The sequence below is a fragment of the Oncorhynchus keta genome, unplaced genomic scaffold (assembly GCF_023373465.1).
Source record: "Oncorhynchus keta strain PuntledgeMale-10-30-2019 unplaced genomic scaffold, Oket_V2 Un_contig_18577_pilon_pilon, whole genome shotgun sequence".
In the NCBI taxonomy this organism is placed as follows: domain Eukaryota; kingdom Metazoa; phylum Chordata; class Actinopteri; order Salmoniformes; family Salmonidae; genus Oncorhynchus; species Oncorhynchus keta.
Genome location: NW_026280993.1, coordinates 30,001 through 56,454, shown reverse-complemented (window position 1 = coordinate 56,454; position 26,454 = coordinate 30,001). Strand labels below are relative to the sequence as shown.

The 26,454-nt window shown below is 47.6% G+C and overlaps 3 protein-coding genes and 1 long non-coding RNA gene across 24 annotated transcripts in view; all 4 read left to right on the top strand.

The window, feature by feature from the left end:
* LOC127920193 (kinesin-like protein KIF13A) overlaps nt 1-4,924 on the top strand; it is a gene marked incomplete at its 5' end in the record, with an annotated part of 43,023 nt that extends 38,099 nt beyond the window's left edge. Inside the window, 4 exon segments of the mRNA XM_052503989.1 lie at nt 644-835; nt 2,443-2,593; nt 2,596-3,633; nt 3,928-4,924. Of these exon segments, the coding sequence (XP_052359949.1) occupies nt 644-835; nt 2,443-2,593; nt 2,596-3,633; nt 3,928-4,064 (1,518 nt within the window).
* A 140-nt stretch (nt 4,925-5,064) lies between these two features.
* LOC127920189 (uncharacterized) lies at nt 5,065-8,375 on the top strand. Its single transcript, XR_008105358.1, has 2 exons — nt 5,065-7,763; nt 7,805-8,375. It is a non-coding gene; the product is annotated as an uncharacterized LOC127920189 (long non-coding RNA).
* Nucleotides 8,376-20,740: 12,365 nt separating this feature from the next.
* LOC118382285 (RNA-binding protein 24-like) overlaps nt 20,741-26,454 on the top strand; it is a 14,315-nt gene continuing 8,601 nt past the window's right edge. Inside the window, exons 1-4 of one of the 3 annotated variants that reach the window (XM_035769116.2) lie at nt 20,741-21,195; nt 21,774-21,963; nt 22,486-22,540; nt 23,126-23,376. In XM_035769116.2, coding sequence (XP_035625009.2) covers nt 21,022-21,195; nt 21,774-21,963; nt 22,486-22,540; nt 23,126-23,141 — 435 coding nt within the window. In that variant the 5' untranslated portion in view covers nt 20,741-21,021 and the 3' untranslated portion in view covers nt 23,142-23,376. Of the gene's footprint in view, nt 21,196-21,773; nt 21,964-22,485; nt 22,545-23,125; nt 23,377-26,454 lie in introns of those variants that run through there. The other 2 variants (XM_052503987.1, XM_052503988.1) reach the window with 2 other exon arrangements.
* The window catches only part of LOC127920188 (uncharacterized), a 4,899-nt gene continuing 1,936 nt past the window's right edge, over nt 23,492-26,454 (top strand). For all 19 annotated transcript variants that reach the window (XM_052503981.1, XM_052503986.1, XM_052503979.1 and 16 more), the window contains exon 1: nt 23,492-26,302. In XM_052503981.1, coding sequence (XP_052359941.1) covers nt 25,285-26,253 — 969 coding nt within the window. In that variant the 5' untranslated portion in view covers nt 23,492-25,284 and the 3' untranslated portion in view covers nt 26,254-26,302. The remainder of the gene's footprint in view (nt 26,303-26,454) is intronic.

The window sequence follows — 26,454 nt, the reverse complement described above, 5'->3', positions numbered from 1 at the left end:
ATGGGGAGCTCCATGCTCTACATCTATTGTGTGAATGGGGAGCTCCATGCTCTACATCTATTGTGTGAATGGGGAGCTCCATGCTCTAAATCTATTGTGTGAATGGGGAGCTCCATGCTCTACATCTATTGTGTGAATGGGGAGCTCCATGCTCTAAATCTATTGTGTGAATGGGGAGCTCCATGCTCTACATCTATTGTGTGAATGGGGAGCTCCATGCTCTAAATCTATTGTGTGAATGGGGAGCTCCATGCTCTAAATCTATTGTGTGAATGGGGAGCTCCATGCTCTAAATCTATTGTGTGAATGGGGAGCTCCACGCTCTACATCTATTGTGTGAATGGGGAGCTCCATGCTCTAAATCTATTGTTTGAATGGGGAGCTCCATGCTCTAAATCTATTGTGTGAATGGGGAGCTCCATGCTCTATCTCATCCAAAGCGCTGATGCGCTGCACTGAACTAGCATGACATTTAGGATGCCAACCATGTTCATCTAATACACATGGTTTTCCATTCAATGTGGCCTGCATGTCTGTATCACCAGTTCCACTAACTAACTAACTCTACACCCTATGGACTGTGCATGTATGTATGTTAACTCACCTGCTCCATGCATGCCTCCTGTGTGACTCCCATCTGCAGAGCATGCGCTCCTCATGTGTGGACAGCTCTGTGCTGCTCCCCCCTCCCTGCCACGGCCAAGCCCCCTGGCGCAGGCCCAGAGCGGGCAGCGAGGGCCACCGCAGCCCCTCCACCGCCACCCTCACCCCCTCCACCCTCACCCTCAGTACCTGCACCAGCAGGAAGCTCAGCCTCACACTGCCACACACTGCTGTAAGTCACACACACACACACAAAATACCATGGTGCCTTGAAGTGAATACGGCATGAAGTGCATGATGTCATCAGCCCATGTTTTTTCCAACATCCTCTCAACCAACCACCAGTCCATCCATGGTTACAGTCGCTGTCCTCAATGCATTTTAATATCATGTTAGTAGGTGGTAGGCTCCAGTGGTGGCTGGTGACACAGTCAATCAGAAGACGGCTCTTTGTAACAGCTGGAATGGAAAACATTGAATGGTATCAAACATATCAAACACTGACTGTGTCCCTGTCTGTCCCTGTGTGGTGTCTGTCTGTCCCTGTCTGTCCCTGTGTGGTGTCTGTCTGTCCCTGTCTGTCCCTGTGTGGTGTCTGTCTGTCCCTGTCTGTCCCTGTGTGGTGTCTGTCTGTCCCTGTGTGGTGTCTGTCTGTCCCTGTCTGTCCCTGTCTGTGTCTGTCCCTGTGTGGTGTCTGTCTGTCTCTGTCTGTCCCTGTGTGGTGTCTGTCTGTCCCTGTCTGTCCCTGTGTGGTGTCTGTCTGTCCCTGTCTGTCCCTGTGTGGTGTCTGTCTGTCCCTGTCTGTCCCTGTCTGTGTCTGTCCCTGTGTGGTGTCTGTCTGTCTCTGTCTGTCCCTGTGTGGTGTCTGTCTGTCTCTGTGTGGTGTCTGTCTGTCCCTGTGTGGTGTCTGTCTGTCCCTGTCTGTCCCTGTGTGGTGTCTGTCCTGTGTCTGTCTGTTCCTGTGTGGTGTCTGTCTGTCCCTGTCTGTCCCTGTGTGGTGTCTGTCTGTCCCTGTCTGTCCCTGTGTGGTGTCTGTCTGTCCCTGTCTGTCCCTGTGTGGTGTCTGTCTGTCCCTGTCTGTCCCTGTGTGGTGTCTGTCTGTCCCTGTCTGTCCCTGTGTGGTGTCTGTCTGTCCCTGTGTGGTGTCTGTCCTGTGTCTGTCTGTTCCTGTGTGGTGTCTGTCCTGTGTCTGTCTGTTCCTGTGTGATGTTTATACTGTGTCCCTGTCTGTCTCTGTGTGGTGTCTGTCTGTCTCTGTGTGGTGTCTGTCTGTCCCTGTGTGGTGTCTGTCTGTCCCTGTGTGGTGTCTGTCCTGTGTCTGTCTGTTCCTGTGTGATGTTTATCCTGTGTCCCTGTCTGTCTCTGTGTGATGTCTGTCTCTGTGTGATGTCTGTCTGTCTCTGTGTGATGTCTGTCTGTCTCTGTGTGGTGTCTGTCTGTCTCTGTGTGGTGTCTGTCTGTCTCTGTGTGGTGTCTGTGTGTTTCTGTGTGATATCTGTCTCTGTGTGATGTCTGTCTCTGTGTGGTGTCTGTCTCTGTGTGATGTCTGTCTGTCTCTGTGTGATATCTGTCTCTGTGTGGTGTCTGTCTGTCTCTGTGTGATGTCTGTCTGTCTCTGTGTGATATCTGTCTCTGTGTGATGTCTGTCTCTGTGTGGTGTCTGTCTCTGTGTGATGTCTGTCTCTGTGTGATGTCTGTCTCTGTGTGGTGTCTGACTCTGTGTGATGTATGTCTCTGTGTGGTGTCTGTCTCTGTGTGGTGTCTGTCTCTGTGTGATGTCTGTCTCTGTGTGGTGTCTGTCTCTGTGTGGTGTCTGTCTCTGTGTGGTGTCTATTCCAGGACTCTGAGGAGGAGACAGACATGGCCCTGAGTTTGGGTCTGGGCCCTCAGGACTTCCACAGCTTCCAGTCCTACATCCCAGAGGACTTTGCCAACTTTGAGGTGTACAACGCTGCCCTGGAGAGCGGGGAGGGGGGGGCGGGGGCAGGGGAGAGCTGAGGGGGGGTCGGGGAGGGGGGGAAAGAGAGGGGGCTCCCCGGAGCCCCACCGCCAGCAGCTGCACCAGCGGTTACTTCTCCCACAGTGCCTCGGACGCCACGCTCTCTGACGTGCCATTCGGGGCCAGCGACAGCTCCGACCAGCTCAGCGCCTCCGCAGTGGCTCAAGACAGAAATGACCCTGACCGGGAAACCCACAACCTCCACCCCCACGAGTCCCCCTCCTTCCACTGCACCAGCACGGCCCGAGGCTGTGTCCAGACCAGAAGTGTCTCGCCGTGGGGTGACACCCAGACCCCTGCGTGTCCCCCCGGCGTCCCCTCCCAGCCCCTCCCCACCCCCCAAACCACCACCTCCCCCTCCTCCCCTGTCAGTATTCCTAACTGCTCAGAGCAGCCACCCTCCCCGCGGCCCCGCAGGTGTGTCCTCAGCGTCAGCCAGGAGTTTACAGACTTCAAGGGGGCCGACGACGGCATGGAGGATCTGGGTGAGCTGGGACACTTCCAGCCTGGGGATGCACCACACATATCCCCTGTCCCAGCGGAGGAGGAGAAAGGGGGCTCTGACAGCAGGCACCAGACCTCTGACAAAGACCTGGTCGTCATCAACACACAACAACAACAACATACATCTCACCCTGGTAACGCCCGGCTCCCTCAGCCCCACTCACACCTCCACAACGGCAAACAGTGTATCGGCAGCGTAGCCGTGCCCTGCCCACCACCCTCCAGCCCGCCAGGCCAGCTAGCAGGAGGAGAGCCCCAGATCCAGGAGCCAATCCAGGGAGACCTCCCTCCAGGGAGCCCCTGTTCCAGCCCAAGCTGCCCTAGCCCCAACCCCAGCAGCACTGAGGCCTCTGGGGACTCCTGCAGCGGGGACGAGGGCTCTGGTTCTCCGGTGGCCCAGCTGCCTGACTGGATGGCTCCCGGGGAGCAGGTATGGGTGGGGAAGAGGAGCGGCACGGTGCACTACGTCGGCGGGGTGGAGTTCGCCAAGGGGATCTGGGTCGGGGTGCAGCTGGACCTGGCTGTGGGTGAGTGGCTGTTTAGGTATCAAATTATGTTCTGTGTAATAATGATGTACTGGGATGCCTCCCAGTTCCTTATCTACTGTAGTGCCCTATGTAGGGTGCACCCATAGTGTGCTGGTCAAAAGTAGTGCACTATATAGGGTGAGACTCTCATTTGGGACATTCTCTTAAGAGTGTTGGTGCTCTGGCAATACTTAACTGAGCTTAACTGGACCTGTGAGAAACCTGTCATGTGTTTGAGATGTATGGTGAATGGTCACATGACTCCTGAATATCCCCTCTGTCTCCACTGTCCAGGCAAGCACAACGGGACAGTCCAGGGGAGGGTTTACTTCCGCTGTCCTCCAGGCCACGGGGTGTTCGTCAAGCCCTCCTGTCTCACTAGAGGACCCCCCTCCTTGGACACCACAGACACCCAGCCTCTGGTCCGATAAAATTCACTAAACTCCCCAAATTCCCAGGAATCCCGGTTGGAATATTCCCAGAATCAGGAGGGAATAAGAAGGAACTCCAGAATCCTCAAACCAGCATTTCTGGAAAACCTGGGAATTTGGGGAAAGGAACTTTCCACCCAAGACTATCATCTAAAGGGGGGTACCCAAGTCCAGAGCAGTTTCTACTAGACCAGGCCCAGATCCAGAGCAGTTTCTACTAGACCAGGGCCAGAACAGTTCCTACTAGACCAGGGCCAGAACAGTTCCTACTAGACCAGGGCCAGAACAGTTCCTACTAGACCAGGGCCAGAACAGTTCCTACTAGACCAGGGCCAGAACAGTTCCTACTAGACCAGGGCCAGAACAGTTCCTACTAGACCAGGGCCAGATCCAGAACAGTTCCTACTAGACCAGGGCCAGAACAGTTCCTACTAGACCAGGGCCAGAACAGTTCCTACTAGACCAGGGCCAGATCCAGAACAGTTCCTACTAGACCAGGGCCAGATCCAGAACAGTTTCTACTAGACCAGGGCCAGATCCAGAACAGTTTACTAGACCAGGGCCAGATCCAGAACAGTTCCTACTAGACCAGGGCCAGATCCAGAACAGTTCCTACTAGACCAGGGCCAGATCCAGAACAGTTCCTACTAGACCAGGGGCAGAACAGTTCCTACTAGACCAGGGGCAGAACAGTTCCTACTAGACCAGGGCCAGAACAGTTCCTACTAGACCAGGGCCAGAACAGTTCCTACTAGACCAGGGCCAGAACAGTTCCTACTAGACCAGGGCCAGAACAGTTTCTACTAGACCAGGGCCAGATCCAGATCAGTTCCTACTAGACCAGGGCCAGATCCAGAACAGTTCCTACTAGACCAGGGCCAGATTGCCTCCTAGACCTGGGCCAGATAATTTCCTACTAGACCAGGGCCAGAACAGTTCCTACTAGACCAGGGCCAGAACAGTTCCTACTAGACCAGGGCCAGAACAGTTCAGGGCCAGAACAGTTCCTACTAGACCAGGGCCAGAACAGTTTCTACTAGACCAGGGTCAGATCCAGAACAGTTCCTACTAGGCCAGGGTCAGATCCAGAACAGTTCCTACTAGGCCAGGGTCAGATCCAGAACAGTTTCTACTAGACCAGGGTCAGATCCAGAACAGTTCCTACTAGACCAGGGCCAGAACAGTTCCTACTAGACCAGGGTCAGATCCAGAACAGTTCCTACTAGACCAGATCCAGAACAGTTCCTACTAGACCAGATCCAGAACAGTTCCTACTAGACCAGGGGCAGCTAACAGCTGAGCCCCAAAACAGCTCTTCTTCTCTCATTCTCACCCTCCCTCTGTTCCACTAGACTTCCGGTCATGTGTTCTGTCTGTCGGTATGAACATCTGCTTTCCCTTTAACATATCTGTCCCATGCGTTTTATCTAACTGTAGTATCATTGAATCAGCTCAGCAGCTCATATTCCTGTGCAAACACCAGAGGTGACAGAAAGTTGTTATCTGGGGGTGTGTGGTTCCAGAATGTACTAGTGTTGATAACTCACTGATATCCGGATTGGTTATCCAAGTCACTGTGATATGTCGTCAGGGGTTACCAAAGAACTAAGGTTTCATATCTGCTGTTTTAACTGGTGTGTGTGTGTGTGTGTGTGTGTGTGTGTGTGTGTGTGTGTGTGTGTGTGTGTGTGTGTGTGTGTGTGTGTGTGTGTGTGTGTGTGTGTGTGTGTGTGTGTGTGTGTGTGTGTGTGTGTGTGTGTGTGTGTGTGTGTGTGTGTGTGTGTGTGTGTGTGTGTGTGTGTGTGTGTGTGTGTGTGTGTGTGTACATATGATATGTGTGTCAGAGTAAACATAGTGCCTCGGCCACGAGTCCTCATGAACCTTTGGGCCGTCTGCAAACAAATAATGAATTGAACATGAATTCATGAATCATGAATTTGAAGATGTACAGTACGTATGACTGTGGTTGCTATGGTGCCCATGTAGGCTTCATTAGCCTGTTGTTGTTGTTGTTGGTGGGGGTGGTGGTGTACTGTAACACTGTGGAATGACAGATAACCCACCCACTGAAACTATTGGGACTGTTGCCATTGCTGACTGACTGAATCATGCTTCTTGCACTGGAGTGGATCAACAAGACTTCTGTCTTCCATTCAGGACAAATGAAACGTATCCTATCTGTGCGTGTTTCTCAGTTTCTCCACTGTCCTACATTGTGCCTCTCAAGGGGATGGAAACTGAGGCGTCCATGTTGGATCTATGCTGTGTCAACTATCTGAATTAAGCGACTAGGCTTCCTCTGGGTCGTATTCACTAGGCACAACATGGAAGAAAACAGACTGAAAAGGGGAAGGAGTACATGAACTTGTCCAATAAGAAACTTGCTGTTTTTGTTTTGCGAAACATTTTCCGTTGCGGAACGTTTTGCTGTGGTGTATGTACACGAATGAATATGATCCCAGTTGTGAGGATTACTTCACTGAGTATACAAAACATTAAGAACACCTGCTCTTTCCGTGAGATAGACTGACCAGGTGAATCCAGGTGACAGCAGTCCCTTCTTGATGTCACTTGTAGATGAAGGGGAGGAGACGGGTTAAAGAAGGATTTTTAGGCCCTGAGACATGGATTGTGTATGTGTGCCATTCCTAGGGTGACAAAAGATTGAAGTGCCTTTTGAACGGGATATGGTAGTAAGTTCCAGGGGTACCGGTTTGTGTCAAGAACTGCAACGCTGCTTGGTTTTTCCACACGCAACAGTTTCCTGTGTCAATCAAGTATTTTCCACCACCCAAAGGACATCCAGCCAACTTGACACAACTGTGGGAAGCATTGGAGTCAACATGGGCCAGCATCCCTGTGGAACGCTTTCAACTCCTTGTAGAGTCAACATGGGCCAGCATCCCTGTGGAACGCTTTCAACTCCTTGTAGAGTCAACATGGGCCAGCATCCCTGTGGAACGCTTTCAACTCCTTGTAGAGTCAACATGGGCCAGCATCCCTGTGGAACGCTTTCAACTCCTTGTAGAGTCAACATGGGCCAGCATCCCTGTGGAACGCTTTCAACTCCTTGTAGAGTCAACATGGGCCAGCATCCCTGTGGAACGCTTTCAACTCCTTGTAGAGTCAACATGGGCCAGCATCCCTGTGGAACGCTTTCAACTCCTTGTAGAGTCAACATGGGCCAGCATCCCTGTGGAACGCTTTCAACTCCTTGTAGAGTTCATGCCCTGAGAATTTAGGCTGTTCTGAGGGCAAAAGGAGGTGCAACTCAATATTAGTAAGGTGTTCTTAATGTTTTGTACACTCAGTGTATACTATAATGCATTGTCCCTCTCAAGAGAGTGGAAACTGAGGCTAGACTGGGCTGGCTGGCTGGCCTGATGCATTATGACCTGAAGCTCACAGGCATTTACAATTCCCTCCACCAATCCCCTGGCCTGTTACTGATAGGTTGAATGCCCTCCTCCAATCCCCTGGCCTGTTACTGTTAGGTTGAATGCCCTCCACCAATCCCCTGGCCTGTTACTGTTAGGTTGAATGCCCTCCACCAATCCCCTGGCCTGTTACTGTTAGGTTGAATGCCCTCCACCAATCCCCTGGCCTGTTACTGTTAGGTTGAATGCCCTCCACCAATCCCCTGGCCTGTTACTGTTAGGTTGAATGCCCTCCACCAATCCCCTGGCCTGTTACTGTTAGGTTGAATGCCCTCCACCAATCCCCTGGACTGTTACTGTTAGGTTGAATGACTAACGATGAACCCTACCTACAGTGATTTGCTCTGACAGAATTTTCTATGTTAATTTGACTAATGAGTAACATTTAAGTATTTTTTTAGAGATACTCATGTCAACAAATGAATTTAGTTTATTTTACAGGGAGAGGTGTATGAACAGGGGATGGACACTATGAGGAAATGGGAGGGGAGAGATGATGTCAAATAGTTTTATAACCTGAATGATGAACCATGTTTCTGACATTTTGTATTTTATTGGAGCTGTGGATGTGGCTAGCTCTGGTCCAGGGGGTTAGTGCATTCCTCGCTGACGCCCTGGACCAGAGCTAGTTGTGGCGAACTGTGGTAGAGAGAAATATCATTTTAAAATGCTGTAATTTCAAGTAAATAAGAAAAGAAACCCAAGACCTTACTTTAAAGACAAGATCAAAGCTGCTCTCCCTAATGAGGAGTTGTACATATAAATGTATTATTTGCAATATTATAATGTACAGAATTGTATTTATAATGTACCTCAACAAACTGTTTTAATTGGTACAAAGATGTTCTAGAATACAGGACGTTTACAATCTAAACACTTGTTGTGTGTGTCGCCTCTTATTTGCATTCAATCATTTTGAGTCAATGCAGGTATTTATTGAGACGCGTGCAACTATTTGTTCCTGATTATAGCCTCATTGAAGTGTTTGAGTATTATTCAAAGTGTCAAGTAGGAATAATTATACGGAACAAAAATATAAACTCAACATGTAAAGTGTTGGTCCCATGTTTCATGAGCTGAAATAAAAGATCACAGACATTTTCCATACGCACGAAAAGCTTATTTCTCTCACATTTTGGGCACAAATTAGTTTACATCCTTGTTAGTGAGCAGTTCTACTTTGCCAAGGTAATCCATCCACCTGACAGGTGTGGCATATCAAGAAGCTGATTAAACAGCATGATCAGTACACAGGTGCACCTTGTGCAGTTTGTCAAACAACACAATTTTACAGATGAGGGAGCATGCATTTGGCATGCTGACTGCAGGAATGTCCACCAGAGCTGTTGCCAGACAATTTGCCAGACAATTTAATGACAATTTAATGTTAATTTCTCTACCATAAGCCGTCTCCAATGTCATTTTAGAGTATTACGTCCAACTGGCCTCACAACCTCAGACCACGTGTAACCACGCCAACCTAGGACCTCCACATCCTGCTTCTTCACCTCAGACCACGTGTAACCACGCCAGCCCAGGACCTCCACATCCTGCTTCTTCACCTCAGACCACGTGTAACCACGCCAGCCCAGGACCTCCACATCCTGCTTCTTCACCTCAGACCACGTGTAACCACGCCAACCTAGGACCTCCACATCCTGCTTCTTCACCTCAGACCACGTGTAACCACGCCAGCCCAGGACCTCCACATCCTGCTTCTTCACCTCAGACCACGTGTAACCACGCCAGCCCAGGACCTCCACGTCCGGCTTCTTCACCTCAGACCACGTGTAACCACGGCAACCTAGGACCTCCACATCCTGCTTCTTCACCTCAGACCACGTGTAACCACGCCAACCTAGGACCTCCACATCCTGCTTCTTCACCTCAGACCACGTGTAACCACGCCAACCTAGGACCTCCACATCCTGCTTCTTCACCTCAGACCACGTGTAACCACGCCAACCTAGGACCTCCACATCCTGCTTCTTCACCTCAGACCACGTGTAACCACGCCAACCTAGGACCTCCACATCCTGCATCTTCACCTCAGACCACGTGTAACCACGCCAGCCCAGGACCTCCACATCCTGCTTCTTCACCTGTGCGGTTGTCTGAATACCAGAGAGTTTCTCCACATCCTGCTTCTTCACCTCAGACCACGTTCTGTCTGTAACCACGCAACCCAGGACCTCCACATCCTGCTTCTTCACCTCAGACCACGTGTAACCACGCCAACCCAGGACCTAATGCCCTCTTGTGGGGAAAAATGCATTCTGATTGGCTGGGCCTGGCTACCAAGTCAGTGGGCCTATGCCCTTCCAGGCCCCCCCATGGCTGCTCCCCTGCCCAGTCATATGAAATCCACATTTAAGGGCCTAATGAATTTATTGAAATTGACTGATTTCCTCATATGAACTGTAACTTAGTAAAATCTTTGAAGTTGTTGCATGTTGTGTTTATAGTTGTGTTCAGTATATTACTGTATGCTTCATAGTTGAACTGCTGTGTCATTTGTAAGTCGCTCTGGATAAGAGCGTCTGCTAAATGACTTAAATGTAATGTAAATGTCATTGGTGCAATATTATTTTCAAAGGTTGTGTTTTAAGAGTGGTTTCACTAGGTGGTGCTAGTTAACCATCTGACCCAGAGAAGAGACTGAGTTAGAGGTAGTGCTCTCCACAGTGACCCAGAGAAGAGACTGAGTTAGAGGTAGTGCTCTCCACAGTGACCCAGAGAAGAGACTGAGTTAGAGGTAGTGCTCTCCACAGTGACCCAGAGAAGAGACTGAGTTAGAGGTAGTGCTCTCCACAGTGACCCAGAGAAGAGACTGAGTTAGAGGTAGTGCTCTCCACAGTGACCCAGAGAAGAGACTGAGTTAGAGGTAGTGCTCTCCACAGTGACCCAGAGAAGAGACTGAGTTAGAGGTAGTGCTCTCCACAGTGACCCAGAGAATAGACTGAGTTAGAGGTTGCCGGACAGCAGTGGCGATTTTAGCATGTAAATCTTGGTGGGGCAAAATCCCAAAACAAAAGTGTGATGCATGCCAGCAAAGCCAGTACACAACACAACACTAAACAATACATGAATTGCACTATAACGGTGACAAACGGTGCCCACAAACTGTTAGGGCCTCCATAAAGCTGTTAGGGCCTCCATAAAGCTGTTAGGGCCTCCATAAAGCTGTTAGGGCCTCCATAAAGCTGTTAGGGCCTCCATAAAGCTGTTAGGTCCTCCATAAAGCTGTTAGGGCCTCCATAAAGCTGTTAGGGCCTCCATAAAGCTGTTAGGGCCTCCATAAAGCTGTTAGGGCCTCCATAAAGCTGTTAGGGCCTCCATAAAGCTGTCCCAACAGCAGAGCTTTCTTTTCAACACCATGGAGTGAATCCTTACCACTGCTACACCTGGTTATCAGCAGAGCCTTGTCTGGCAGCGAAACAGTTAATTCAGCCTAATTTTACTGCCCTTTAAAAAAACATAGCTGCTATGGCTGACTTGTTTAAACAAATGTGGTTTCTACTGACAACTGAGATGTACAAACTATGGCATAAGGGGACGACGAGCAGATAAGAGGCGATCTGTAATTTTGATTAAGACATTAGTGAGAGAGCTAGGACAGACGTAGTCAATATAACTGTTTATCACTTTTGAAATGTACAGTGACAGAATTCGGAACAAATCCATTTTTATTTGTCACATACACATGGTTAGCAGATGTTAATGCGAGTGTAGCGAAATGCTTGTGCTTGAAGTCAGGTGCAGGAGAGCAGAGAGTTGTGCTCTACTGGTGTAGAGGTCAGGTGCAGGAGAGCAGAGAGTTGTGATCTACTGGTGTAGAGGTCAGGTGCAGGAGAGCAGAGAGTTGTGATCTACTGGTGTAGAGGTCAGGTGCAGGAGAGCAGAGAGTTGTGATCTACTGGTGTAGAAGTCAGGTGCAGGAGAGCAGAGAGTTGTGATCTACTGGTGTAGAAGTCAGGTGCAGGAGAGCAGAGAGTTGTGATCTACTGGTGTAGAAGTCAGGTGCAGGAGAGCAGAGAGTTGTGATCTACTGGTGTAGAAGTCAGGTGCAGGAGAGCAGAGAGTTGTGATCTACTGGTGTAGAAGTCAGGTGCAGGAGAGCAGAGAGTTGTGCTCTACTGGTGTAGAAGTCAGGTGCAGGAGAGCAGAGAGTTGTGATCTACTGGTGTAGAAGTCAGGTGCAGGAGAGCAGAGAGTTGTGATCTACTGGTGTAGAAGTCAGGTTCAGGAGAGCAGAGAGTTGTGATCTACTGGTGTAGAAGTCAGGTGCAGGAGAGCAGAGAGTTGTGATCAGGGACACACTTTATTCGGCAGAAGCAAACAACAGACGGACGCAACAGTGTCCAACAAACCTCCAGCCAAAGGCAAAAGTGCAAAGTGCGACAAAGTCACAAATAAGCAAAAATGTTTAACAGATTAATAAACATACCCCGGTTTGAAACATAGTACCCGGGGGAAACCAGCTAGGCGCGTCAATACACAACACGTAACAAAACAATCCCACACAAAGACATGGGGGGAAGCAGAGGGAGATATGCAGTTGATTAGGGGGTGTAAACCAGGTGTGCGGGGAACAAGACAAAACAAATGGAACAATGAAACGTGGAGCGGCGATGGCTAGAAGGCCGGTGACATCGACCGCCGAACGAACAAGGAGGGGAGCCGACTTCGGCGGAAGTCGTGACACCATGGCATATTACATCATTTATGCAGCAGTATGCAAGACATTTTTGGACCTTGTTGTGCCGTGCTCACTTGAACAGAAGGTGGTCCTTCTTGTGGGTACATTTTCTCATCAAACTTTTTCATCAAAGTCTGCTATTCTCTGGATTTATGGTGATGTCAAGACAACTGGGGACTCAAAAAAAACAAGGTAGAGTCATGAAGTCAGTGATCTTCAGCTCGTAACTCTAGAAAGAGGCCCGAGTTCCCGGCTTGGTATTCCGAGTTGGATAACCTCTCAAAATGTATTTTCCCAGACGGAGCTCGTTTTTTTCAGAGTTCCCAGTTGTGTTGAACTCACTGAAGTCTTGAGATTTCCCAGTTCTGAGTTCCCAGTTGTGTTGAACTCACTAAAGTGTGAGATTTCCCAGTTCTGAGTTCCCAGTTGTGTTGAACTCACTGAAGGCTGAGATTTCCCAGTTCTGAGTTCCCAGTTGTTTTCAATGTGGCAGAACTCATGCTGATTTGAAAAGTCTGAGATTTCAGTTTTCTGAGTCCCAGGTTTGCATGTTTGAACATTTTAAGCTTGGAAAGTCTGAGATTTGGACCACACCCCTCTCTGAGTTCCCAGTTATGCTTGAACTCATTCTTTCAAACCACTCGGCTGAGATTTCCCAGTTCCAACCTGTTGTGTTGAACTCACTGAAGGCTGAGCATTTTTATCTATCATTTCTCTGATTCCCAGGATTGTGTTTGAATAGATTGTCACTGAAGTCATGAGATTTCCCAGCTTGCTGAAAGTTTTGAGTATGATGTTGACATGATCAGTCTAAAAAGCTATGGTAGATATAAGTTTTGAGTTCCCAGTTTTATCTGTGGTCAATTTAGTTTCTTGGATGGGCACTTCTAATGTAACTCTGGCATTTCCCAAGAGGCTTGAGTTTTCAAGCTTGTGATTTTGAACGTGACCAAGTCTGACATTTTCCCAGGAGTGACAGAACACTGAGCCAATCAGTTGTGTTGAACATTACCACCCCTGAAGTCTGACATTTCCACCAGTTCTGAAAGTTCACTGAACAGTTGAAACACCTGCATTTTGGAGCTGCTTTACTCAAGAAGTCTGACATTTCCCAGTTCTGAGTTCCCAAAATAACATGCAAAATAGGAACTCACTGAAGTCTGACATTTTTAGCTCAGGTGGGGATCAAAACAGCCCTGAATGACAGGTCAATGTTTCCGGACAGAAGTCATCCTGATTTGAAGACACTTGGCCAAATGTATTCAACACTATTTTCTGGACAGACCATGGTGTTGCATGACACTGATTGTTTAACATTTTAAGCTTGACAAAGAGACCCTGAAACCCAGACTTGGACCACAGACCCTCTCCACTGAATAGCAGGCTAGTTATTGCTTTGACACACACTATGACAGGACAGACACTCCTTTCAAACCATCTCATTGTTGACATTTACTATTTGACAGACAACCTGTTGTGATAGATGTTTATGTCCAATGGAACTATCCTGATGAGCACCCTGTGACAGACACTATCCCTGTGACAGACACTATCTTATCATTTCCTTTCATATGACAAGGATTGAAAAGGATTTATCAATAGATTCCTGTCGACTTGATTCATTATGATAACTCCAGTCTAGCTTGCTAGCAAAGATTTTGTGACAGTATGATGTTGACAGACACTATCATCCTGTCACTAATCAAAACTACAGTAGATATAATGTGATTTGACGTAATTTTATCTGTGAAGACACTATCCTTATCCTGCACAATTTAGACACTATCTTATCATGGACAGACACTATCCTGTGTAACTCTAGACACTATCCTGTGAAGAGGCTTGAATTCCTTGAAGCACTATCCTGCCCTGATAGACACTTTTATCCTGTGACAGAACTGTTCCCAGGAGTGACAGAACACTGAGCCAATCACGTCGCAACTAGAGAACATTACCAACCCCTCCGCTCTGTATTTTCCCCCACCACAGAAAGCACTGAACGAGGTTGAAACACCTGCATTTTGGAGCTGCTTTACTCAAGAAAGCAAAAAAGAGACAATGTTTGTATGCGGTTTCATGTTACGTGTATTAATGCCAAAATAACATGCAAAATAGGCAACAACAACAAAAATATATATTTTTTAGCTAAACAGGTGGGGATCAAAACAGCCCTGAATGACGGGTCAGCTCTTCCGGACAGACACTATCCTTATCCTGTGACAGACTATCCTTATCCTGTGACAGACACTATCCTGTGACAGACACTATCCTTATCCTGTGACAGACACTATCCTTATCCTGTGACAGACACTATCCTTATCATGTGACAGACACTATCCTGTGACAGACACTATCCTGTTATCCTGTGACAGACACTATCCTGTGACAGACACTATCCTCATCCTGTGACAGACACTATCCTTATCATGTGACAGACACTATCCTTAACATGTGACAGACACTATCCTGTGACAGACACTATCCTGTGACAGACACTATCCTGTGACAGACACTCCTGTGACAGACACTATCCTGTGACAGACACTATCCTGTGACAGACACTCCTGTGACAGACACTATCCTGTGACAGACACTATCCTGTGACAGACACTCCTGTGACAGACACTATCCTGTGAAAGACACTATCCTGTGACAGACACTATCCTGTGACAGACACTATCCTGTGACAGACACTATCCTGTGACAGACACTATCCTGTGAAAGACACTATCCTGTGACAGAAACTATCCTGTGACAGACACTATCCTGTGAAAGACACTCCTGTGACAGAAACTATCCTGTGACAGACACTATCCTGTGACAGACACTCCTGTGACAGACACTATCCTGTGACAGACACTATCCTGTGACAGACACTCCTGTGACAGAAACTATCCTGTGACAGAAACTATCCTGTGACAGACACTCCTGTGACAGAAACTATCCTGTGAAAGACACTATCCTGTGACAGACACTCCTGTGACAGAAACTATCCTGTGACAGACACTATCCTGTGAAAGACACTCCTGTGACAGAAACTATCCTGTGACAGAAACTATCCTGTGACAGACACTCCTGTGACAGAAACTATCCTGTGAAAGACACTATCCTGTGACAGACACTCCTGTGACAGACACTATCCTGTGAAAGACACTATCCTGTGACAGACACTCCTGTGACAGACACTATCCTGTGACAGACACTATCCTGTGACAGACACTATCCTGTGACAGACACTATCCTGTGAAAGACACTATCCTGTGACAGACACTATCCTGTGACAGACACTATCCTGTGACAGACACTATCCTGTGACAGACACTATCCTGTGACAGACACTATCCTGTGACAGACACTATCCTGTGACAGACACTATCCTGTGACAGACACTCCTGTGACAGACACTATCCTGTGACAGACACTATCCTGTGAAAGACACTCCTGTGAAAGACACTATCCTGTGACAGACACTCCTGTGAAAGACACTCCTGTGACAGACACTATCCTGTGACAGACACTCCTGTGACAGACACTATCCTGTGAAAGACACTCCTGTGAAAAGACACTATCGTGTTTGACAGCTGTACATAGACCTATGGATGACAGACTGAGTTGTCAACACATGTGTTTTTTTGTGAGCTCAGCTCTACATGAAGAGGACTTTGCCCCAAATGGCAACCTATTCCCTATATAGTGCACAACTTGGCCACAAGAATAGGGTGCCATTTGGGATGTATCCTGTGCTGGGGACAATGCTGTCTGGATAGCTGCTTTTGACTGCTAGATTTACAGGGACTCCGTCTGTGGCTTGGTTTTGTAAGGGGATCCTGCCTGCCTTAGCCACAGCCTCAGATCCAGCACCTTATCACAATAGTGTATGGCTGGCTGGCTGCCTGGCTGGCCGCCTGGCTGGCTGTCTGGTCACTCCAAAGAGAGAGTTTCAGACCAATTCTTCAGCTGCTTCTCTGTTGCTCCAATTCCAAATTGACCCCCACCTTCTGGTCCTGGGGAAGACAACCCTGGTCCTGGGGAAGACAACCCTGGTCCTGGGGAAGACAACCCTGGTCCTGGGGAAGACAACCCTGGTCCTGGGGAAGACAACCCTGGTCCTGGGGAAGACAACCCTGGTCCTGGGGAAGACAACCCTGGTCCTGGGGAAGACAACCCTGGTCCTTGGGAAGACAACCCTGGTCCTGGGGAAGACAACCCTGGTCCTGGTGAAGACAACCCTGGTCCTGGGGAAGACAACCCTGGTCCTGGGGAAGACAACCCTGGTCCAGGGGAAGACAACCCTGGTCCAGGGGAAGACAACCCTGGTCCTGGGGAAGACAACCCTGGTCCTGGGGAAGACAACCCTGGTCCAGGGGAGACAACCCTGGTCCTGGGGGAGACAACCCTGGTCCTGGGGAGACAACCCTGGTCCTGGGGAAGACAACCCTGGTCCAGGGGAGACAACCCTGGTCCTGGGAAGACAACCCTGGTCCAACCCCTGGTCCTGGGGGAGACAACCCTGGTCCTGGGGGAGACAACCCTGGTCCTGGGGGAGACAACCCTGGTCCTGGGGGAGACAACCCTGGTCCTGGGGGAGACAACCCTGGACCTGGGGAAGACAACCCTGGTCCAGGGGGAGGCAACCCTGGTCCTGGGGGAGACAACCCTGGTCCTGGGGAAGACAACCCTGGTCCTGGGGAAGACAACCCTGGTCCTGGGGAAGACAACCCTGGTCCTGGGGAAGACAACCCTGGTCCAGGGGAAGACAACCCTGGTCCTGGGGAAGACAACCCTGGTCCTGGGGAAGACAACCCTGGTCCTGGGGAAGACAACCCTGGTCCTGGGGAAGACAACCCTGGTCCTGGGGAAGACAACCCTGGTCCTGGGGTGCAGCAGGAGCTTAATGTTTTTTTATTTAACTGACTTGAAAGACCAGGTTTGTTGAATTTAGGCAATCATTGAACTGATCAATTAGCTCAGTTGGTCAGGTGTGATGTGTGGTGCCTAGTTGGAACGAAATCCTACATGACCTGCTGCACTACAGGAACAGGGTTCCCTACCCTTGCACTAGTCCATAGTAACCAGAGTATTTGAGCGGCGTTGAGAGGTCGGAAAACGCTCTTGGAGTGATGCCGCTCCAGCGCTCCACATCTTCTCCAACCGCTCGGCATTCACAGGGGAAAGTCAAAACTGCCGCTCCAAATTCGCTCCATTCATTAAAATCACCTTTTAACCAACACCCATCTATTTGTGACTACCTGGACCTACCATTTGGTTTTGAAGTATTGAAAACCATATGATTTGAATGAAACGTATTTGAATAAACATGAAGGGTGAATGTAAGAAGCGCTAATCATTTCAAAATGTTATAGTAAACAGCATACAGTATAAACACTGTAAATAGGTCAGGAGACTGACAGGGAGCCTAATAAGGAACAACAATTCATTATTTAGGCTATATTATTTATATTATTTCAAGCCTATGCTATATTATTTCTATTATTTCAAGCCTATGCTATATTATTTCTATTATTTCAAGCCTATGCTATATTATTTCTATTATTTCAAGCCTATGCTATATTATTTCTATTATTTCAAGCCTATGGCCTACAAAGAAATACATTGTGAAGCATTTGCGAGTGCGACACTAGGCTGGTAGAGAGTCAGGGAACATTACGAGCTCAGCATTTAAACAACATTTGGTTGTATTAAATTATCAGAGTCTATAAATTGCGCATATAGGCTGTGACTTACTTAGAATTAAATACAAATTAAACTAAAAATGCCTTAAAAGCCATTAGCCACAGCCTTTGAATCAATTTTTAGAAACACCAGTTTGGCCCGAGTGGGGCCTGAAGAGCAGACCAGCAGCGGAGATTATCCTCTCTGCGCTTTCAGAGCCACTGGGGATAATCAACACCATTTGGCCACTCTTGCCAGGCTGGGCAGGGATGCAGAGCCACTGGGGATGATCAACACCATTTTGGCCACTCTTGCCAGGCTGGGCAGGGATGCAGAGCCACTGGGGATGCTAAACACCATTTTGGCCACTCTTGCCAGGCTGGGCAGGGATGCAGAGCCACTGGGGATGCTAAACACCATTTTTGCCACTCTTGCCAGGCTGGGCAGGGATGCAGAGTTTTTAAAATGTATTTATAGGTATAGGCCTAAAGGTTTATAGGCAAAATAACCCAATCAAAACGGAAAGCTCCTTGAAATTTGGAATATGCCAGGCCTATTGGTCCAAAATCAATGATGGCCTGTTGTATAGATAATAGAACAAAAATGAAGGAAACGTTTAAGAGCTCAGATGTTTTGTTTATAGATACTTTGCTACAATGACACACTAGCTATTATTACCCATCTCATTCCTTTCTGTTAGCATGTGCACGTAGTAAGTACACCATCAGGCTTTCGGGACATTATATCACCACAGTCCCTCTGTACGTCACCTTGGTTTTGCACCTGTGTGTTTAATCAGTTTCTTTAGCGAACTCAATGACAGTAGCTAAAGAAAGGGGATATAGCAGCACACCAGAAGACCACAAATGCATGCTGGGCGGGGCCTGCCCTGCTGGGCGGGGCCTGCCCTGCTGGGCGGGGCCTGCCCTGAGCTGGTGAAGTGAGCACTATTGGAGCGGGAGAGAAAGACGAAATTCGCTCAGCACTCCAGTTAAATTGGGTACGCTCCTCGCCCCACTCCAGCGCCTCTCCACTCACATACTCTGATAGTAACTAATGTGGATTTGAAAATGCCTGATAGGTTTAAGCAATATGGTAATAGCTTCACCAACATGCTGGTGGAATTTTGGCATATTGCTTTTACCTATACTAGTCATTTCAGATTTATACCTGTGTGTTTTAAAGACTAGTGCCTAGGGAGTAGGGGATAGGGAGTAGGGGCTAGGGCGTGGGGTTGATTTGGAGCTGGTGACAGACTAGTGGCTAGGGAGTAGGGGCTAGGGCGTGGGGTTGACTTGGAGCTGGTGAGAGACTAGTGGCTAGGGAGTAGGGTTGACTTGGAGCTGGTGAGAGACTAGTGGCTAGGGAGTAGGGTTGACTTGGAGCTGGTGAGAGACTAGTGGCTAGGGAGTAGGGTTGACTTGGAGCTGGTGAGAAACTAGTGGCTAGGGAGTAGGGTTGACTTGGAGCTGGTGAGAAACTAGTGGCTAGGGAGTAGGGTTGACTTGGAGCTGGTGAGAGACTAGTGGCTAGGAAGTAGGGAGTAGGGTTGATTTGGAGCCGTGAGAGACTAGGGAGTATGGGCTAGGGCGTAGGGAGAAGGGTTGATTTGGAGCCATGAGAGACTAGGGAGTATGGGCTAGGGCGTAGGGAGTAGGGTTGATTTGGAGCCATGAGAGACTAGGGAGTATGGGCTAGGGTTGATTTGGAGGGAGAGACTAGGGTTGATTTGGAGCCATGAGAGACTAGGGAGTATGGGCTAGGGCGTAGGGAGTAGGGTTGATTTGGAGCCATGAGAGACTAGGGAGTATGGGCTAGGGCGTAGGGAGTAGGGTTGATTTGGAGCCATGAGAGACTAGGGAGTATGGGCTAGGGCGTAGGGAGTAGGGTTGATTTGGAGCCATGAGAGACTAGGGAGTATGGGCTAGGGCGTAGGGAGTAGGGTTGATTTGGAGCCATGAGAGACTAGGGAGTATGGGCTAGGGCGTAGGGAGAAGGGTTGATTTGGAGCCATGAGAGACTAGGGAGTATGGGCTAGGGCGTAGGGAGTAGGGTTGATTTGGAGCCATGAGAGACTAGGGAGTATGGGCTAGGGCGTAGGGAGAAGGGTTGATTTGGAGCCATGAGAGACTAGGGAGTATGGGCTAGGGCGTAGGGAGTAGGGTTGATTTGGAGCCATGAGAGACTAGGGAGTATGGGCTAGGGCGTAGGGAGTAGGGTTGATTTGGAGCCATGAGAGACTAGGGAGTATGGGCTAGGGCGTAGGGAGAAGGGTTGATTTGGAGCCATGAGAGACTAGGGAGTATGGGCTAGGGCGTAGGGAGTAGGGTTGATTTGGAGCCATGAGAGACTAGGGAGTATGGGCTAGGGCGTAGGGAGTAGGGTTGATTTGGAGCCATGAGAGACTAGTGCCTTGTTGTGGGTCAGTCAGCTGTCCATGTTGACCCCATAACGTGGTGTGACGCAACAGGTGTGTTTTGTGTGTCAGGGTCAAGCCAAGTGGTATCTGTTACTTCTCCATCATGTAGAGCTACGGTGTGTGGATCAACATCAACAACATGCAGATATCTGACACTCAACTATTAGAGGACCCTGAGCTCAGATTCATTACATAGTGTTTTTAGATCGGAGGAGATTATTTCATAGATTTACAGTAAATGTCAAGTGGGGTATCAATAAATTAAAGGTTTTTTTCAAATACAGTACAGTAATGTTTTACACGTGGGAATAGTCAAAAGCAATGTCAGACAGACGTGTGGTTATTTTGGGTTCTGTATTGAAATGAGCTAATGTATCGCGATCCTATGATCGAGGTCTGTTCATGTTTGGTCGGTGCCTGTGACCCCGTATGCCACAGTGGGAGGGCCCAGGAGAGAGCGTGTTCACGGCCCAGCCCCCTTGACGTGACAGCTGGGTGAAGCGGACTTAGACAGCAGTGGTATCCCTCTCCTAAGTTAAGCAGTGTCAAACTGAACTGAAGTTGGGAACGATTGGAAATCCGCGTGAAACAAGTGTCTGTTCAGTTCCAACGAAACCTATCTTAAATTAATAGTTCTAAATAACCTGTGCTTTCTCAGTGCTGACTGATCTCTGTGAGATTGCAAAAACATTCTCTATAAAACATTGTCGCCTACCGTTTACCGCAAAAATGATGATGCACTCGTCTCAGAAGGACACAACCTACACAAAGATATTTGTAGGAGGTCTTCCATATCACACCACGGACTCCAGTCTCAGGAAATACTTCGAAGTGTTCGGTGATATCGACGAGGCTGTTGTTATAACGGACAGACAGACGGGCAAATCCAGGGGTTATGGATTCGTAAGTATTATAGATGTACATGTGAATGTCATTGTGATTGATCGATCGATTGCGTAATTAGTTTATGTCATATTGTTAAATGCAGACATTATGGGTAGAATCTAAAATGTATCCAGCACCAATATGTCATGAATGAAAAAGGCTGTCATTGGCCCATCCATAATGCGTCTGATGTTACTTATTGATTCACATCATTTTGTAGCCCATTTATGAACGGTCAATGAATTGCACTTCCGGAATGGGCTCACCGTTCTGTTCTGCTAAGTATTCAGCTGAGGCTCAGGCGTGGTGTCTTGGGCTCAAGAGGTCCACGGTGATGTGATGGAATCATCCTAGAATTGCTGCCATGTGCTTCATAAACCATGCCTTTACCTTCAACTAATGAAGGAACTTTTTTCTCTCCACTTTTCCTTGTTCTGATACCCTCGTGCTTTTCTTATTGAGACGTGATCAATACTTATACATGAATTGTAGTTCAATGAGCAGCTTTAGCCAGCCTCCCCACTGAGTGAACATCTGATCGATTCAGACAACGGAAACATGTATTTATTCTGTATTCTTCCCTTTCCGTCCCTCAGGTGACGATGGCAGACCGGGCGTCTGCGGACCGAGCCTGCAAGGACCCAAACCCCATCATCGACGGCCGGAAAGCCAATGTGAACCTGGCCTACCTGGGGGCCAAGCCCAGGGTCATGCAGCCAGGTGAGGGGATGGACGCGCTGGCGGAGGGCTGCGCCACACGTTTATTTCACAGCTTGGACGACCAAGGTGGCGTACAAACAATGACGAGCTGCTAAAACGAGCAAACTAACCACCTGCTTACAGTATGTTAACACACGGTGTGTAGAATGGTAGATGTGTAACATGGGATTTAGACGAGGTGTACTGTAGTGGGGGGGACTAGCAGAACAGACAGTGAAGCTACAGTGTGAATGAAGATATGTTATGATTAAAGTGTGTCTCCATTTTACAGACACCATTTTTACAGACACCATTACAGACACCATTTTTACAGACACCATTTTTACAGACACCATTTTTACAGACACCATTTTACAGACACCATTTTTACAGACACCATTTTTACAGACACCATTTTTACAGACACCAAATGTTTCAAATGTTGTTTTTACCATCTATCTGATCTATAAGTACTTGGGCAGTTACATTGGAAGCACTGATCACATTTGATATAATGGGATTATAATGCATTTATAATATGTGTATATAGTTCAAGCTTTAGATTGAACACATAACGGTAGAGTTAAAAACAACTTGTTCCTATTCCAGGTTTCTCATTTGGTGTTCCTCAAATCCATCCAGCGTTCATCCAGAGGCCTTATGGGTATGTTATGACATAGTGCTACTCCTTGTCTTGTTGGACGTCTGTCATGTTAAAACAACGTATTTCACTGCACCTGTCCAGTGTATGTGACAATAACATGTATTTTATTTGTATTAACATCTTTTACAGGGTAGAACATGTTCAACTAGTGTAAGGTTGTAGAACTACCGTAACTTTCCCAAGATGCTCCAGAAATCCCAGTTAGAAGATTGGGACATTGGGAAAGTGACCAGAGTTTTTCAACCCTAAACTAGTTGTAGAATATCATACTGTAACACCACCTGTTTTGTTCACAGCTGATCATTTTGAATGATCTTTGTGCCCGTTTCTATTCTTACCCGCAGTATCTAGTGATTTTCATCTTTTAAAAAATAGCTTGGATTGTAAAATGTAACGTTTTCTTTCTCTAGAGTGGTGTGACTGTAAGCCCCGCCCATTCATTCTCTTTTGAGTGTAGAGGCGGGACTGTGTCTTGTGTGGTGTGCATCTCTGCGTGCCATTCTTAGATTCTAAAGCGTGAATCTAATTCTGATTCTAAACGTGATGTCACCAGTTGTCAATGTCTATCTCTCTCTGATCTGACAGGCTGGCTTACGGTTAAGAAACTGTATCTGATGGAGGGACATGATGGTTTGAGGATGAATAGCTGAGTCTGCATTGGGCAGATCACTAACGTCTTACCAGTATACTCTGACACACACAAACAAGCTGAAATGGTGATTAGATGCATGGAAGTTGTTTTTATTTTCATTTTTCTGTTGCGGTTTTCCATAGTCCATAGATTGGTGTGTGTGCCTTTGTTTCAGTATGAAGTGGTTTTCAGCTGAGCTGCGTGCTTCCCTTACGGGGGGTGGGGTGGGGTGGGGTGGGGGGGTCAGGAGTGGTGGATGAGGGATGTTCCTGCAGACTCTAAGAGTTTGGATATTTCAGATTTAACTTTGTCAACTTTGTTGATTCTGATCTGTTTTTTTTAACTTGATTTTTAACGATTGATTGTGCTGTAGCCTGTGTCCCCCCCCCTCCCCCCTCCCCCCTTTCTTAGTTAACAACGTTATCATATGTTTAGTTGTTGATGGGGTTGATTACCAGTGTTGCTACGTGACTTGTCTAGGACCTTCCAAACCCCCCACGCAACAAAACAACTCTTGGCTTGCATGTTGGAGATCCTTTCCTACCTTTGGTTTTCTCTACTCATGATGTTGTGGTTTCTGTTTTCTTTCTCAAATTAACCCATTGCTTCCTCCAGTAGCTCACATCATCCTCTTCTATCTCTTTCCCTCCTGCTCATGACGTAGACCAGGAACCAACTCAGTGAAAGTTATTTGATGGCTAGAACTAAGGTTGCAAAGGCAGGGTATATATAATATGTAAACTTTCCAAAATGTGTATTGGTATCTTTCCAGGATTTTATGTAATCTGTCACAAGACATCTAGTGGCCCTTTTGGGTACTTCAGGTTATCTCAGGTGTCTAATAGTCTCTGGTCCTCTCTCCGGCCTTATCACAAGTAAAATATATGAAATAATGAAATAAGATGATTTTAAAACACAAAATAGAAAGCTGTCAAATATTATCCTAAATACAAAACCATCAAGTTATATTGCGAGTTTCAGCATGAAACTATTTGAGTTATACATGTTGACATAGTAAAATTTGTTGTCAATGTTTTGGAAGAGTTGCAGAGGTCATTGAAAATAATGCCATTGTTGATTAGATGCCTTTTTTAATTAATTAGGCTATTTTTACTTCGACCATATGGTCTATCTACTAGAAACTCATGGACCATATGGACACAGATATAACATCAATAACATATAATAAAACAATTCAAGTATAAATTACCAAAGTTACGATAGATTGCCACAGATTTTCTGTTAACTTACCAAAATTACCGAAGATTCCAGTAACTTTTGTAAATTACTGGTAGCTTTGCAACGCCTAGCTAGACCTCTGAAGCCATAAACCACTGTAGAAATGTGTCCATACAGAGAAGAGAAAGAGTGAGTGAGAGAAATGGTGAGAGGAAGGATGGAACCGGAGAATGGTGTCAGTACTGTGGGACACACGAGACAGTGTGTTTATGGTGTGGATGGATTGGTAATGGAGCCCCTCTACTGGAACAATACAGGGAACTGAGATGACTGAGAACATTCACACTTCCAAAAGGAACTGGTTTATTCAAACAGACATCCTGATCCACTCTGTTGTCGCTCATTGGTGACACAATATCTCATTTGTTTTAATACCAAACGTCTGATTCTAATTCTCACTGAGTGTAAAACTGACAGCAAATACCAAATGTAAGTAGATTGTAGTGTGGAACATAGATTAATACTAACCAAGATATCCAAGTAGGATACAGAAGTTATAACCTTTACCATGTAAAACATACAGCATATTTAAAAGGCATACATATAGCCAGTAAACATGGAGTGTAAACTGATCTCAGATAAGTTGTTTGCAGAGTGGTAGACTACTGGTCAGGCAGCAGCTGTTCACAGTGTTCTACACGGCTTCTCAAATTCCGCTGGAAAATGAGAGTCGCTCAGCGGGGCCCTAAATAATGGATGTCATAGACAGGGCCTTCGCTGGCTCGATCACTGGCTCGCCGGCGGACAACAGGTGGGCTGCCTGAGACATGTGCCCAGGGGCCGGGGGGCCTGTGTGCCTCTGTTCTAGGGGATTACCCATGTGTCTCAGTGATTTACAAAGCACCTTTATTTAGCCCTGAACTTTCAACACAAAATGGCCGCCTGCCCTGTCGTCCTCCAACCAGAGGAAAGGTTCATGTCGATCGGACCAGTTTCAGCAGTAGGAGTAGGAGCTCTCCATGTCCTCTGGTCTTCTACAACTGCCTGTCCATCTGTGTCTTCTACAACATCCTGTCCTCTGTGTCTTCTACAACTCTGCCTGTCCTCTGTGTCTTCTACAACTCTGCCTGTCCTCTGTGTCTTCTACAACTCTCTCTGTCCTCTGTGTCTCCTACAACTCTGCCTGTCCTCTGTGTCTTCTACAACTCTGCCTGTCCTCTGTGTCTCCTACAACTCTGCCTGTCCTCTGTGTCTCCTACAACTCTGCCTGTCCTCTGTGTCTCCTACAACTCTGCCTGTCCTCTGTGTCTCCTACAACTCTGCCTGTCCTCTGTGTCTCTACAACTCTGCCTGTCCTCTGTGTCTTCTACAACTCTGCCTGTCCTCTGTGTCTCCTACAACTCTGCCTGTCCTCTGTGTCTTCTACAACTCTGTCTGTCCTCTGTGTCTTCTACAACTCTCTGTCCTCTGTGTCTTCTACAACTCTGCCTGTCCTCTGTGTCTTCTACAACTCTGCCTGTCCTCTGTGTCTCCTACAACTCTGCCTGTCCTCTGTGTCTTCTACAACTCTGCCTGTCCTCTGTGTCTCTACAACTCTGCCTGTCCTCTGTGTCTTCTACAACTCTGCCTGTCCTCTGTGTCTTCTACAACTCTGCCTGTCCTCTGTGTCTCCTACAACTCTGCCTGTCCTCTGTGTCTCCTACAACTCTGCCTGTCCTCTGTGTCTTCTACAACTCTGCCTGTCCTCTGTGTCTCCTACAACTCTGCCTGTCCTCTGTGTCTCCTACAACTCTGCCTGTCCTCTGTGTCTCCTACAACTCTGCCTGTCCTCTGTGTCTCCTACAACTCTGCCTGTCCTCTGTGTCTTCTACAACTCTGTGTGTCCTCTGTGTCTCTTCTATAATTATGTTTGACAGACAGGTGGACTCTGTTACAGTCATAGAGACAGACAGGTTGACTCTGTTACAGTCATAGAGAGACAGACAGATGGACTCTGTTAGTCATAGAGAGACAGACAGGTTGACTCTGTTACAGTCATAGAGAGACAGACAGGTGGACTCTGTTAGTCATAGAGAGACAGACAGATGGACTCTGTTACAGTCAT